General features: G+C 43.7%; 1 protein-coding gene across 1 annotated transcript in view; it reads left to right on the forward strand.

Moving 5' to 3' along the window:
* The window catches only part of SIGLEC1 (sialic acid binding Ig like lectin 1), a 27,098-nt gene that overhangs the window by 5,613 nt on the left and 5,385 nt on the right, over positions 1-16,100 (forward strand). The window contains exons 2-9 of the mRNA XM_042470057.1: positions 3,250-3,332; positions 5,590-5,952; positions 6,511-6,810; positions 7,308-7,571; positions 10,574-10,828; positions 12,662-12,961; positions 14,006-14,260; positions 14,452-14,754. Coding sequence (XP_042325991.1) covers positions 3,284-3,332; positions 5,590-5,952; positions 6,511-6,810; positions 7,308-7,571; positions 10,574-10,828; positions 12,662-12,961; positions 14,006-14,260; positions 14,452-14,754 — 2,089 coding nt within the window. The 5' untranslated portion in view covers positions 3,250-3,283. The remainder of the gene's footprint in view (positions 1-3,249; positions 3,333-5,589; positions 5,953-6,510; positions 6,811-7,307; positions 7,572-10,573; positions 10,829-12,661; positions 12,962-14,005; positions 14,261-14,451; positions 14,755-16,100) is intronic.

The following is a 16,100-nucleotide window of genomic DNA, read 5'->3' on the forward strand; positions in this document are numbered from 1 at the left end:
GCGAAAGGAACAGTCCCGGCGGTGGCTGCAACGGCGGCGGCGTCCGGCGTGGAGGCAAAGGGGGCGTGTCAGGAGGGTCCGGTTCCCCGGCTTTTGTCCCCGCCGCTCTCACCTGGCGGGGCTCCTCCCAACTTCCCCCCAGATGGTCCTTAAAGGGCCCACACGCCCTTGCTGGCCACCGAATGCCAAGCCATAACAGTCCAGGTCCCAGTGGGGATGTTCCCCGAGTCCGAGGGCGGCTCTCCCGGGGCGGTGCGCAGATGCGCACCTCTAAAAACCACCGGGAGGAGGCCGCCCGGCGAAAGGAACAGTCCCGGCGGTGGCTGCAACGGCGGCGGCGTCCGGCGTGGAAGCAAAGGGGGCATGTTAAAGTGGAATCTATTTTCCTGTAGCTTTCATCCATTGCTCCATGTCCTAGTTTCTGGAGCAACAGAAAGCAAGCTTGCTCCATCCACAATATCACATCCCTCCAAATATTTCAACATGACATGTCCCCTCTTAACCTTCTCTTCTCCAGGCTAAATATACCCAGAGGGCTTGGGAATTTCCAGACCTTTCACCATTTTGGTTGCCCTCCTCTGGACATGCTCCAGCTTTCAACATCAAGCACTTAGTGAATTGCCATGGTTGTTATTTTACAAAACCAACACCAGCCAAGATTTTACATCATGTTTGAGTGGTGCAAACCGACACTCACACAGTGAAGTGATGATTGTATTACACCACCCATCACTGAAGACCAATGTTGTGCAACACTGAATTAAATAGCAATAGCAAATACATTTCTATACCGCTTATCAGTGCACTTAAGCACTCCTGAAGCAGTTTACAATGTGTAAACCAATTGCCCCCAACAAGCTGGAGACTCATTTTACTGACCTATGGAACAATGCAGCACTGAGTTGACTCTGAGCCCTTGGCTGATATTGAACTCGCAACCTTGTGGTTTGTGAGTGAGTGGCTGCAATACAGGCATTTAACCACTGCACCACCTGGACTCATTGAAGCTACTATGGAGTAGTTATGTGCCATCAAGAATGCACAGCTGCATGCAAAATGGTTACGCTCATGGAACATGCAACTGGGATGTTCGGCTGTGGCTACAAAAGTACAAATGCATACAGAAGGCAACTTTTATTGTTGTTATTGTATGCCTTCAAGTCTTTTCTGACTTACGGAGACCTTAAGGCGAACCTATCATGGGGTTTTCTTGGCATGTTTCTTCAGGGTTTGCCACTGCCATCCTCTCAGGCTGGCAGAGTATGACTTGCCTAAGGTCACCCAGAGGGTTACCATGGCAGACGAGGGATTTGAACCCTGGTCTCCAGAGTCCAATGCTCAAACCACTCGGCCATGCTGGCTCTCATGAGGAACTTACCTATGTGGAAAACACCAACCAGATGCCAGCCACCATTTATGTAGCAGGGATGACAGTCCCATACTCCCCAACATGTCACAGATGATGAGGACATTTGTGACCCAGCAGCTTCAGAGGGTGGGCAATATTAGAAGTGTTATTAATGTGAAGGGACAGGCAATCTAGGAGAGGCTGAAGCCATTTGCTCTTGCCTGTGCCTGCTGGGAAGGGAAAGATTCAGCCCATCTGTCCCCTCCCTGCCCCTGGCTGAATTCAATGAGTGCAAACTGTGCAATTGGCAGCAGCTGGAGTAAGCCAGTGATGAAGGATTAAAGTGAGAGGAGAACAGAGAAACTGGAACATTTTGAAAGCAGTTGGAAATGAGGGGTGACAGATGTGTAACTGAGGCTGTCCCAGCCAAAATGGAACAGTTGGAGGGTATGGAATCAAGCAGGGTTTCAGATGCTGTCAGACTGCAGCTCCCAGCATTTTTTGGTCTAATCTGCACTACAGAAATAATGCAGTTTGATACTACTCTAGTTGCCATGGCTCAGTGGTTTGGAATCCTGGGATTGGTAGTTTGTTGTGGCAGCAGCAGAGGTCTCTGACAGAGAGGGCTAAATATCTCACAAAACTAAAAGTCCCATGATTCCATAGCATTGCGCCATGGCAGTTAAAACAGTATCCAAGTGTATTATTTCTGCAGCGCAGATCAGATCTTCATTGTTGACTCTGCCGGCTAGGATTGCAGTCCAACACAAAAAGAAAACCTGGGAGAAAGTAACAACATAATAACACTCTATTACAACAGTGTCCCAAAGGAATACAACCACAACTCAGCCATTATCAGCAATTACCATATTATTATGTATGTAACCACATTACAGTGATACTACAAAACACAGGATACATATTACAAAGTATGGTAGAGAACTATATATTCCAAAACTATGTCCACTGTGCGTCCTCTGGTCTTTACAAGCTCTGTTCCAACAAAATGATTTCCACAATTGTCGAATAGATAATACTCAATTCAATGCTCATCAGTATAGCAATATAGGTCAATATATGGCCATTGTTGAGCATGGTTGAGGTGCAGATTCCTTCCTTTGGGACACTATTTTAACAGAGGAGATTGTCACACTGGGGCTGAGTAGTGAATATTGGGGAAAGAAATGGAAGGATGAGAAATAAAATAGGTGAGAGAAGATAAAGACTTGTTAAGAATGAATGGATGATGGAAATGCAACACCAAGGCTATGGTATTATTTTCCCTCATTCCTTCATTCCTTTGTACCTTTATTCTTTTTGTAATCATTTTGTTTAAATTGGAATTGAAGCCACAATATAAAGATGCATATCAATTGATAAACAAACTGGAATATTGCAAAAATCAGAAAGACGATATAGAAAGGGTAAAGAATACAGGTGAAGCACAAATGCAAGCGAACATATATTAGACATGAGACATAAACATTGAGGTCAATTCAAAATGCAAAGATATTAGCTCAAAAGAGAAATCCGAAGGATGCTGAGATGGAAGTGAAATGTCATAATGTCAGTAAATATTGTATTTTAATGTTTGCTGAAATTTTGTTTAATGCTTGTAGATGTGTCGGTTTGTTTTGTATTGGTTTGTTTTTTGTGTTATGTTAATATATATATATATATATATATATATATATATATATATTAACATTGTCCCAAAAAGTAGGACAAGGCACCATATAATGTAGGACATTCAAGAAAAATGAAGGCCATTCCAAAGTAAAGGCTAAAAACACTCGTCTAAATATACATCCTTGCTTCTTATTCATGCTTAACATGGAGGACATTGGGGAATTCTTCCTGGACAGACTTTTCCTTTCTTACTCCTCTCCTGCCTGCATTAGGATTTTGGCGTCCATTTAGTCGGTGGGGATTGCGATGTCCGTGCTCCTCTTCATATTGGGATTCTCTCATTATGTCATCCAAGGTACGTTGTTGCGGGGTGCCTTTATTTCATTTCCAGCTTATGGGGACCCTAAGGTGAAGCTATCACAGGGTTTTCGGAGCAAGATTTGTTCAGAGGGGTTGCCTTTGCCTTTCCGTGAGGCTGAGAGAGCGTGACATGCTCAAGATCACCCAGTGGGTTTCCATGGCCGAGTCGGGATTTGACCTGTGGTCTCTCAGAGTCCTGGCCCAATGCCCAAACCATCTCAGCATGCCACCTCTGTCATCCAAGATACAGGTGGCCCTCCGCATTAGCGGCTGTGACTTTTGTGGATTTGATTATTTGCGCTTTGGATAAATATGTTCTCTCTAGGAATCTCTAAGTCCTCCAGAACAATTTGGCTGGAAGTTGACCATAGAGTTTATTATTTGTTTATTTTATTTTTATCCTGCCTTTCTCCCAAGTTGGGACCCAAGGAGGCTCCCTATAAATATATATAGATATACACACACAGGTGTCCCTCTGTATTCGCTAAGGTTAGGGGCACAAGACCCGTGTGAATATGGCAAAACCGCAAATAACAAAACACCATGTTTTTACTGGAGAAGATACCTCTCTAGGAATCTCTAGGTCCTCCAGCACAACTCTGTGGTCAACATCCGACAGACACTGACCATAGAGTTGCACTGGAGGCGCTACAAAGGCCTAGTAGAGTATTCACTCTAGGAACCTATAGGTCTTTCAGTGCAACTTTTAGTTAAAGCTCACCATAGAGTTGCACTGGAGGACCTAGATATTCCTAGAGAGAACATATTAATCAAACCTGTGAATAATCAAAGCCACTAATATCAAAGCCGCAGATATGGAGGGATGAGTGTTTGCGCGTGTGTATAAACACATTAAAATGATACTTTAAATAACAATTAAAATAGTCCAATTAAAAGAGTAAAAAGTTTTTAAAAATTACAGCATACAAAATTTAAAACATACAAGGCTAAAAATAATCTAAACCAAACCCTATTAAAAACAGGCCTGCATGATTTTAAAAAGCTTGCTTGAATGAAAATGTCTTTGCTTGCCAGCAAAAGGCAAATTGTGCTGGAAAACCTAGACGTTCCTAGAGAAAACACTTCTCTGGGCATTTGTAGATCCTGCAGCATGATTCTATGATCAATTTATGGCAGATGTTGACCATAGAGTTGCACTGGAGGACCTGGAGATTCCTAGAGAGGTGTTCTCTTAGGTTAGTGGTTTTTAATTTGCATTTTCCTCCACATTCATGGGGGTCCTTCACCCCGAACCCCAGCGAATGTGGAGGGACCAAAGTATATCCTTTTCTTATAAGTTGGCTTGTATCTCTTCTACATTTTATTGTTTGAATGCTAACATGTATTAATATGTATTTAATTATTTTCATAGAATGTGGCAGGGTTATTCTAGTTTAATTGATTGTATGTACAGCACTGTGTAAATTTACAGCGCTATATAAATAAAGCTCAATAATAATAATAATAATAATCATCATCATCATCATCTTCTAGACCCTGATATTTTGGGGCCAAAAGCTGAGACATAGAATTGTGTCTTGTAATGTCAAATGAAAGAGACTTGATATGTCACAGGAACCAGGTCCTGCTGATGCCTCTTTGTTTTGTTTTGTTTTGTTTTACTTTATTTGTATCCCACCTTCTCCCACAGTCGGTGGCTGGGTAATGAACCCATTTTAGGGAGAAGGGTTTCCATTTGCATTTTGCAAGAACTATCTAAGGTGCCGAACACCATTCCCCCAAATAGGCCAAGAAGGGCCTTAGGGAGACCCTTGAAAGTTCAAACTCGGATCCAAAGTGGATTCACCGCCCAACAGATGCAGTACCTTCCAGCCAACATGCTCTAATTTGATCTAACAAGATCTCAGATATGGCCAACAATCGTTGCGTCTTTGACTGCTGCCACACTGCAGAATTAAAGCTGTTTCACACTACTGTCGTGGCTCCATCCTATGGAATCCTGGGATTTGTAGTTTGGTGAGCTATTTAGCCTTTTCTCCCTCAGAGACTTTGACGCCAAACCAAACTACAAATTCCAGTATTCCATAGGATGGAGCCATGTCGATTTAGTTTCTGCAGTGCAGATACAGCTTCGGAAATCACTACAAACAGATCCCCAAAAAGAATGGAACGAAGGATGTAGAAAAAAGTCAAAGCCACAAATGTGGAAGGCCAACCGTATTTCTGCAGCCTATCTTCTTCCAATCTTTCAATTTCGTGGCCTCTTCCCCCACCCCATTTTTCTTGGACAGCTTTTGCCTCCTGGGGTGTCACATACCCCGAAAGGTTGCACAGCGTGAAAGGTTCCTGCGCCGTGATCCCTTGCACTTTCAGCTTCCCGAGCAACGTCGCTGTGCCACCTGAGGGCATCGTGAGCATCTGGTACAAAAACCATGGCGGCCAACGCATCGTGATTTACCACTCAGAGAATCCTAGCACCACAGACGCCCAATTTCGGGACCGCACAGAACTGGTGGGCGATGCTCTCAAGCACAACTGCACACTGCTCCTGAGAGAAGTGACGAGCCAAGACAGCGGCGATTACAACTTCCGGTTTGAAATCAGCGAGGGCAATCGCTGGACCGAACAGAAAACAGTTCAGCTGACCATTACCGGTAAGTAGGAAAAGACTTGGGTCTGCATCCGCACTGCAGAATTAATGTACAGTTGTCCCTCCACATTTGTGGGTTTAACTTTTGCAGATTTGATTATTCATGGATTTGATTAATATGTTCTCTCTAGGAATTTCTAGGTCCTCCAGCGTGACTCTGTGGTCAACTTCTGCCAAAGGTCACACTGGAGGACCAAGAGATTCCTAGAGAGAACACTTCTCTAGGCATTTGTAGGTCTTCTAGTGCAGTTTCATGGTCAACCTCTGGCAGATCTTGAAGGTGCACAACAACAATTTTTTAAAAGGATTTTACATTTTTATTTGTTATGTTGATATGACATTTTAATTGCGTTTTACAACTGTACTGCTTTATTGGTTATTGAGTTTAAGCCGGTGTCAGCCGCCTTGGGTACACGTTAGAAGAAAAGTTCACATACAAATAACATACGTAAGAAAGAAAGAAAGAAAGAAAGAAAGAAAGAAAGGCAAAGAGCTGTTTCTGTCTGATTCAGAAGACTGAGATGCTGATTCTTAATATGGCTTAATTTGCTTGCTTCCTTAGACAGTCCTGAAATACCCAATGTTGCTGCTCCACAGGAAATCAGTGATGGTCTGCCGTTGACTTTTAACTGCTCCAGTCCATATGTCTGTCCTTACGATGCCAGCAACACCCTGCAATGGGTCGGTTACAACATGGAGACTTCGCTGGTGTCTGAGACGGTCCAATTGGACACGGCTGGAGTGCTCAGAAAACAATCCCTCCAGACATCTCTCACCTGGAAGGATCATAACCAAAAGCTCACCTGTGAGGTCTCTGTTGGTGGACAAAGGATGGCAGGAGAAATCACGCTCAGTGTGAAACGTGAGTAGGTCTAGGTCCAGTTGGAGACCTATCACATTGCAAAAATAAAGGAGTTTGACACCACTTTAACTTTCCTGTCTCCATCCTGTGAAGTCCGGGGTTTTGGTGAGGTGTTCAGCCTGCTCTGCCAGAGAGCTCTGGCTGTAATGAACTCCCTACTCATGCTCTTGGTGTGCTCCTTCACTGCAATATTAATGCAGTTTTACACTGCTTTAATTGCCATGGCTACATCTGATGGACTTCTGAGATTTGTGGTTTATTGTGGCACCAGAGCTCTCTGACAGAGAAAGCAAAACAGCTCACCAAACTACAAATCCTAGTATTGAACCATAGCAGTTAAAGTGATGTTGTACTGCAATAATTTCACAATGCAGATGCAGCCAGAGAGCTCTCTTCCTTCTCCTCAATGGATGCAATCTCCCTGTTGCAGTGTTTGCAAGCAAATTAGTCCTCTTATCCTTCTTACCTTTTCCTACCTCTCTTGTATTTGCTCCCAGATGCCCCGAAAGGCGTGACAGCATCCCTAAACGCCTCCACGAAGAACATCCGAGTGGGAGATGCTGCAACGCTCACCTGCAACGTTAACAGCAGCTACCCCAAAGTCACTGCCTACAGGTGGTTCAAGGATGGTGTGGCCTCTGGGAACACGATGGTGAAAACCTTCCGGAGTGTGGCTCGAGGGGATTATGGTCTGTACCACTGCGAGGCTGATAATTCTGTGGGCACCGGGAAATCGGAAGGACTAACGCTCTATGTTTTCTGTGAGTATCAAGGGGAGAATCACTCCTGAAATACAGAGGATTAAGCAGAAGACAGGCAAAGAGGAATGTGAGTTGTGCATTGGGCGAACATGAACATTAAGACAATTATGAGATCCATTAAGTCATAGAAGGACCACAAGGACCATTAGAGATTCCCAAACTCTGGCCTTCCAAGTGTTTTGGACTTCAGCTCCCAAAATCCCAAACCATTGGCCAAGATGGCTCAGGATTCTGGGAGCTGAAGACCAAAACACTTGGGGCTCATTCCCACTTACATTTAAACCGGTTTGTGATTCGTCTTCGCTCCGTGTTGGTAAATCGATTCCAAAAGATCCTTTGTCCCCGGATCTTTTCATTATCCCTTTGTAATGGCTTCTTTTTTGACACGATTGTCCCACTAGTTTGCGCCGCTTCAAAATGCATGTCAATCATCTGTGTGCCATCATTGACGTAAGTGGCAGCCCGGCTTGGGGACTTTTAAAAAAATTAATTGATAGAAGATGCAGTTCAGTGGTTTTACAACTACTTGCAACCAGTGAGGCAGTAGTTGCAAAACCAATTAATCAAATCTTCTATCGATTTTATTTTTAATTGATAGAACATTTGATGCATTGGTTTTGCAACTACTTGCTTCGCAGAGTAGTTGCAAAATCAATGAATCGAATCTTCTATCAATTTTATTTTTAAAAACAAACAAACAAACAAACAAACAATCATCCATCGGTCACCCCAGAAGCACAAAGGCAGCACTGGGGGGGATTGCAGATCTCCCAAAAACTGAGGAGGGATGGAAAGTACCCCTCTGCCATTAGTCTCTTCCCTCCAGAATGATGCGATTCAGATCCGTCGTTCCCATTTGTTGAACATGCTTCGGAATCGATTCTTTTCAAAAGAACCGCAAGGAAACTAGTGCCTGGAAAACTGGGGTTTTTGCATTTGCCTTGCTTTATCAAAGTAGAATCAGAACCAGTTTCAAATGGGAATGACGGTCATATAAACCAATCAGCAATTCTCTTTAAATCATAGTGGGAATGAGCCCTTGGAGAACCAAAGTTTGGGAACATGCAATAATACACAGCTCAAGTACTCCTGAAAGATGTTCACATCCAACTTGTGTGCAAAGACTTCCAAAGATGGTGAGTTCACCACCCTCAAAAGCAATCTATTCCACTGCAGAACAGCTCTTATAGTTAGGAAGATTTAGGTGGAATCTCTTCTCTCCCAATGTGAATCCATTGGTTCATGTAATAGTCTCTGGAGCAGCAGAAAACAAGCTTGTTCCATACTCAATATGACATCCCTTCAGATATTTAAAGATGGCTGCCAGTGCCATGTCACCTCTCAGTCTTCTTTAAGCTAAATCTGCCCAACTTGCCCCCTCAGTCATTTTCATAGAGCTCTGTTTCCAGATCTACAGTGCCTGGTAGTTGTTGGCGGTCTCATGTCCAAGTATTCATTAGGGCTGACCTTGCTTACCTCTCAAGATCAGAGCGGAGCAGGGGCCTTTGGGATATTTCAGGCCCTGTTCTCTACATACACCTTGTATTTCTGAGCAAAGGAAACATAGCCACTGAACATGAGTCAACAGTGTGATGCAGCAGCTAAAACAGCCAATGCTATTCTGCACTGCATCAATAGAAGTATAGTGTCTAGATCAAAGGAAGTAATAGTGCCACTCTATTCTGCTTTGGCCAGACCTCACCTGGAATTCTGGGCACCACAATTCCAAAAGGACATTGAGAAGCTGGAGTGTGTCTAAAGGAGAGTCACCAAAATGGTAAAGGGCCTGGAAACTATGCCTTATGAGGAAAGACTTAGGAAGCTCCATATGCTTAGCCTGGAGAAGAGAAGGTTAAGAGGTGATATGATAGCCCTGTTTAAATATTTGAAGGGAGGTCATATTGAGGAGGGAGCAAGCTTGTTTTCTGCAGCTCCAGAGAACAGCACCCAGAGCAATGAATGCAAATTAGAGGAAAAGAGATTCCAGCTCAACATTATGGGGAACTTCCTGACAGTAAGAGGTGTTTGACAGTGGAAGATGCTGTCTCCAAGTGTGGTGGAATCTCTTTCTTTGAAGGCTGTTTTTCCCAGGGAGTGCTTGGATGGTGTCTTCCTGCATGGCAGAAGGGAGTTGGAATGGATGACCCTTGAGGTCTCTTCCAGATCTATGACTCTATGATTCGATACCATTTTGTGTGTGTGCCTGTACCTTCAAGTTGCCAGTTGTTCCATGGCCACCTCATGAATTTTAAGTTTTCTTAGACGAGGAATCCTTAGACGAGGTGGTTTTGCCAGTTCATTCCTCTAGAATAGAGCCTACAGCACCTGGGACTTGTTGGTGGTGTCCCATCCAAGTACTAACCGGGGCTGACCTTGCTTAGCTTCCAAGATCAAAGGTCAGAGGTTAAAAAATGTTTTACCGTTGTTGGAGGAAGATGCCTCAAATAGTAAAGTAGAAACTTCAGATAGTAACCTTACATCATTAACATCGCTAACATCATTTCTCCTGTATGGTTTTTAACACTTCGCCTGATGAAGAAGCCAGTGGAGCGTTGAAAGCTTGCAACATGTATATTATATATTTTGGTTGACTCAATAAAGGTATCACTGTTTCATGGATTTTGGATGCTACGGGATTTGCTATATGGCCAACACGCTTACCCATAGAGAGAAGGAGGAAGAGTTAAGCCAAGGCCATGGACTTCAGGATACTTTAAGAATGAGAATGCAGAGACATCACCATGTTAGTCTGGAAAATATCAGTGTGCAAAGGGATCATGTAGTGCCTTAGACTCAAGTTCATGCTCAAAGTCCATGCTTACTACACTGTCTGAAGTTCATGTGCTAAAGTTCATACTTACTAAAGTTCATGCTTACTACCACGTCTTTTGCTGAGTTAATCTCAAAGATGCTACAAGATCCCTTTGCATACTGATTTTTAAGCGTGAGAGTAACTGAACCTAATATATTCTCTTCTTGGTCTTTCTTCCCTAATATTTCAGCTGTGGTGTTGTCTGTGAGCCCTTCTTCTAATATCAAGGAAGGTGAAAGTGTCACATTGACCTGCGACGTCCCTGGGGCAGACAAGCAAGAGATCCACTACAGTTGGTACAAGAACAATCTCTGGATCAAGGCAGGCACAGCTCAGAGCCTCTTCTTCCAAGAGGCTGTGGTCGGAGACACTGGCTATTACTCCTGCAAAGTGCAGAATGACAAAGGGAGCGAGACGTCCCAAGCTGTCGGACTCAATGTCCTCTGTGAGTTCTCAGAGGAACCCCTTTCCATGTGTTCTTGTACTTGGTGTGTGCCTTCAAGTCCTCCCTGACCTATGGCAACTCTATCATGAGACTTTCTTAGCAAGGTTTACCGTATATACTCGACTATAAGTCGACCTCATGTGTAAGTCAAGGGCAGGTTTTGAGGCTGAAATTATGGATTTTGATATGACCTGTGGATAAGTCGAGGGTAAAACTTAGGGGACATATAGCAAAGGATCTAAAGGATGAAGCAAAGCAAAGCAATGTCAAAGAACTTACAAAATTCCAGATGCCATCCTTTCCCACACAATCCAGACTTTCTCCCTTTGTGATAGTCAGTAGTAGTTCTGGGAAAACAACATTTCCTAGAATTGTTGGGATCAGTGTGAAAGGGCTTGATTTGGCTTTCAGTTGAGCTGAGGATCAATGGGGCTCTTTCCAATATATATTATTTTTGGAAGGAAGGGGACTGTTGTTTTTTCCCCTCTGAGCCAGTTATAAACTACACTTCACCCATCCACAATTCAATCCAAAAATCTGTGTTGGATTTTAGAAACTATTAAAATGGAGAAGCCCACTATGTATATGGCATACATTGTTTTAGAAAACATAACAGTTGGCGTTGAAATGCTACAGTTAATGAAGGGGCGGCTGTTTTAAATTACGTCAATCTGGGATCTACAAGGAGGAATGAGACCAAGAATTTGTTAACTTTGCTTTGAAGGGAAAAATAAATACAACAGGCTGGGTCTCAGCGCTTTGTGAAAGTATCAAGGCACGCACAATTGGAGAAGGCTTAGACACAAAGTTCACATCGATGCATCCCAACTGCCTCTAATGTGCTGTCCCACCCAGCCTTGGCATGTATGATGGGAGTTGTAGTCCCACACAGGCTGGCAAGTTGGCTTAGATTTGTTTTCCACTCTCCACCTCTATAAAATCCCTTCCAGAGGGATTGGACTTCAATTCCCATCACCCCATAACCAGCTCCCTTCATAGGTGCTGGACTACAAATCTCATCACCCCACAGCCAGCATAACTCTCACCATCATCACTCCCACGATAGCAAAAATGTCCATCAGTATGCATCCAAATGTAATGCAGTCCCTGGACTATAACTCCCATCACCCCAGCCAGCTTGGAGGTGTTGGACTACCAATCCCATCACCCTACAACCATCATAGGTCCCATCATCATAGTTCCCATCATAACTAGTCTTCATGCCACAGCCAGCTCCAATGCAGCCCCTTTCAGATGTGTTAGACTACAATTCCCATCAACCCATGTCCAGGGTATGCATGCAACTGTAGTTGGTAGATTTGGATTGGAATTTTACTTATGGTCAGGAGTTGAAAAGTATAGTGCTGAAATGTATTGAGAGCAAAGGTTGTTATTTCAGGTCATGTCGAACTCTTGGCTTTGGGATGCAATGGCCCTGAATTGGTTCCTGCTTTAAGCTATTATTCAAAACAAAAGGATGTAATACAGGACAGTTGGAGGCAGTGAAGGAAAAAGATATAGATCATATTTTGATTGATGGGTACCCCACAAGGGATAGAGAAGTACTTTAGGTGTAATATTAGAGTATCCAGGGAATATACAGGGGTGTAAATGTTTGATTCAAGGGTAACCAATGAAATGTAAATTTTAGTTTACTTTGTTCAAAGTACCATAAAAGCTTGGTTCATTTTGGAATCAGGGTCCCAGTAACTTGGATGTATTTCCTCTGGGAGCGCTGCAGCAAAATAGACTATGTTTTTGGCTCTGGGTCTCCCTGCTAATTCTGATCAAAATTCTGGTTTGTAACACAGTCATCTCCTTTGTCTTCTTCAGATCCTCCAAGGACTCCTTCGCTCGCCTTGTTCCAGGAGACCCAGGAAGGACAGTCGGCCATCGTTCACTGCACAGTGGACAGCAACCCTCCATCCACCTTGAGCCTTTACCGGGACAAGCGTCTGCTGGCCACCACCAACTCACACTCAGCACCGAGCCAGCGGATCACCATCACCACCATCCGCAACTCCTTGAAGCTGGAGATCTGGAAGGTGGTTCCAGAGGATGAGGGGGATTACAAGTGTGTGGCCACAAACCCATATGGAAGTACCAGCGTTACACACTTCTTTGGCGCCCAGAGTAGGTTATGCCTTCAAAGTCTTCAGGTGGGAGATGAAGGTGCAAACTCTCTGGGTGTTTTTTGGGTGGGAGGAAGCACCTGCGTGCAAATTTGCAGCTCAACTACTAGAGCACCAGCTTGCTCCAGTTTGCAAGGATGAGGTGATTAGTTGCTGCAACTCCAGGAGGCTTATGCATTTGCTTAGTTATACTTTTACAATTAAAAATTAAACAGATTAGCAATAGCAATAGCATTTACATTTCTATATCGCTTAATAGTGAACGCAGCACACTCACATCTTCTTTTTCAACGAATGCAAGCTGCAGGATGTCATTCCTAAAGGCTTGCATGTGAAGAACCCTCTACAGACTGAGTTGCAACTTCAAAAGATTTGTAATTTGAATTGACATCCTCACAAACCAATGGCATATATATATCTGTGCCTGGCTTCCACGCCACCAAATGCATCCGAGGAAGTGGACTGAAGTCTACAAAAGCTCATGCTGCCAATTTCTTTCTTTCATTTAGTCTCAAAGGTGCTATAATCATAGAATCATAGAATCACAGGGTTGGAAGAGACCGCAAGGGCCATCCAGTCCAACCCCCTGCCATGCAGGAAATCTTTCTACCTACAGCTTTACAATGTGTAAGCCAATTGCCCCAACAATTTTTTACCAACCTACAAAACGATGGAAGCCTGAGTAAACCCTGGAGCCCTGGGATCGAACTCAGAACCTTGTGGCTGCAGGGCCGGCATTTAACCATTGCACCATCAGGGCTCCTAATTAGATTAGAACAACATCAGACAATTTGACAAGTTAAGACAACATTGTTTAAAGTTTTAATTGTTTAATTTTAAAACATCTGTACATGCAGATTTGGATTAAATCAATTAGGCCACAAAGATTTTAGCAAAATTCCTCCAAGGGGTTACACTCTGCAACCAGGGTTCCATAACAGAGATGGCCATCTCCCTCTTCCTGGCACAGTGTATCTCCCTGAAAGGTAGGATGCTAATTCATCAATATTCTTTGCTTTCCTTCCTTGTTGTCCTCCTCTTCCAGCGGCCAGAGTGGTGGCCCAACCATCCAAGGAACTCCCCGAAGGCACGCAAGTCACCTTGACCTGCATGGCCACCTTGAGATCTGGAGAGGAGACCATGTACACATGGTACAAGAATGGCAAGTGGCTGCAGGAGGGCAAGGAGAACTCCCTTGTCTTCCCAATGGTGGCCAATGGAGATGCCGGCATCTTCCACTGTGTGGCCCAGAACAAGATAGGCATCAACACATCCCCACCCATCACTCTGCGTGTCTTGTGTGAGTGGCTTTTCATTTAACTTAAAAATATATATAATCATGGACTGATGCCCATGAGAGCCTTCAGAGGAAACTCTGCCTCCTTTCTGCATTCATGTTATGGAGAGTGGTGTTCACTAGGCACCCTTGTGTGACTTGTATCTGGGGTGACAAAGCATCTCCTAACTCCCAATGCTTGGTCCAACCCACAGACGCTCCACGCCAGCCTGTGATGCGCTCCTTCCTGGAGACCCAAGGAGGTCATCTCGGGATCATCCAGTGCACAGTGGACAGTGACCCACCCTCGGAGGTGGCTTTATACAAGGGAGATGTGCTCATTGGCTCCACCAACATCACCCGCTCAGGAGATGACCCCAGGGTGAGCCTGACCTCCTCTTACAATGCGCTGAAGGTGAGCATCAAGGACGTGGGTCTGGAGGACGAAGGGACGTACGTGTGCTCTGCTCAGAACCGCTATGGAGACGCAACCACCTCCAAAGACTTTGTTGTTGAAAGTAAGTACATCACAGAACACATCCAGTTATGGGTAACGTCTGATGGACATTAGACGTTGGTTGTCTGGTCAATCTGCTCTGGGTTCTAGCATCTTGAAATGCTTCTTTAAAATGATGATTAAAATCCAGAACTGATTTAATTAATTAATTTATTTATTTATTGTGAAGTTGAAGGCTTTCACAGCTGGCATCCATAGTTTTTTGTGGGTTTTTCGATCTATGTGGCCATGTTCCAGAAGAGTTTATTCCTGCTGTTGTGCCAGCATCTGTGGCTGGCATCTTCAGAGAATGCTGACATGGAATACAGTGTGGTGTGTGTATATATATATATGTGTATATATATATATATATATGTATATATATATATATATATACTGTTGGTTGAGAGGAAGCACTTTCCATGTTAATCTGTGTACTGTTCTGTGGTTGAATGGCAAGGCCATTCACCTAATGATCCATTGTTTGCTGGGAAACCCCCCTGACCCTGAGTGGTTTTTATTAGCATTTTGCTGGGTCTTGATTTTGCTGTTTTTCAGGACTGGGAGCCAAACTTTATTTATTTTGAGGGTTTCTTCTTTCCTGATGAAATTGTCCAGGTGTTTATGGATTTCAATGGCTTCCCTGGACATTTGGACCTGATCTTTGTTGGTGTGGTCCAGAATTTCAGTGTTTTCAAACAGCATTATTTGTGCAATATGGTGTATAACGTGTTCGGCAAACTAATTTATTTACTGTTTATAAAGTGATGTCTGGTGGCTCTTAGAGGTTGGTGGCGTGGTGAATCTGTAGGGTATTTTAAGTTTCCCAAGGCTTCAGTCTTTGGTAAAGAAACAAAAACATATTTAAATGTCAAAAATATCAAAGCCAAGCCTGTTAGGATCTAGCTTTAAATCAGCAGTGTCACCAAAATGTGCCTTTGTCTAACTATGGGCCTGAACAGACAGGCCAAAATAAAGCTGCTTTGGGTCACTTTGGAGGTATGCTGTTTAAATGACGCATGCATCCTAAGAGGCTGGAAACTGCGTCAAAGCCATGCTCCAGTCCTAAGGACCGGAGCACAGCTTTGGCGCAGCTTCTGGCCTCTTAAGATGTGTCTGTCATTTAAACAGCATACTTCTAAAGTGATTCGAAGCAGCTTTATTTTGACCTGTCTGTATGGGCCCTATGCTTCCCTAAGAATTGAAACTGACTCCAAAAACAACACAAGGAGCTTGTAGTTCAGAACCAAAGTTTACTAATGGCTTTATTTACATAAAAGCTATATCCTAATCTAGATTGTGATGATGATGGTGGTGATGATGATGATGATGATGATGATGATGATGATGATGATGATGATGATGATG

The sequence above is a fragment of the Sceloporus undulatus genome, chromosome 5 (assembly GCF_019175285.1).
Source record: "Sceloporus undulatus isolate JIND9_A2432 ecotype Alabama chromosome 5, SceUnd_v1.1, whole genome shotgun sequence".
In the NCBI taxonomy this organism is placed as follows: Eukaryota; Metazoa; Chordata; class Lepidosauria; order Squamata; family Phrynosomatidae; genus Sceloporus; species Sceloporus undulatus.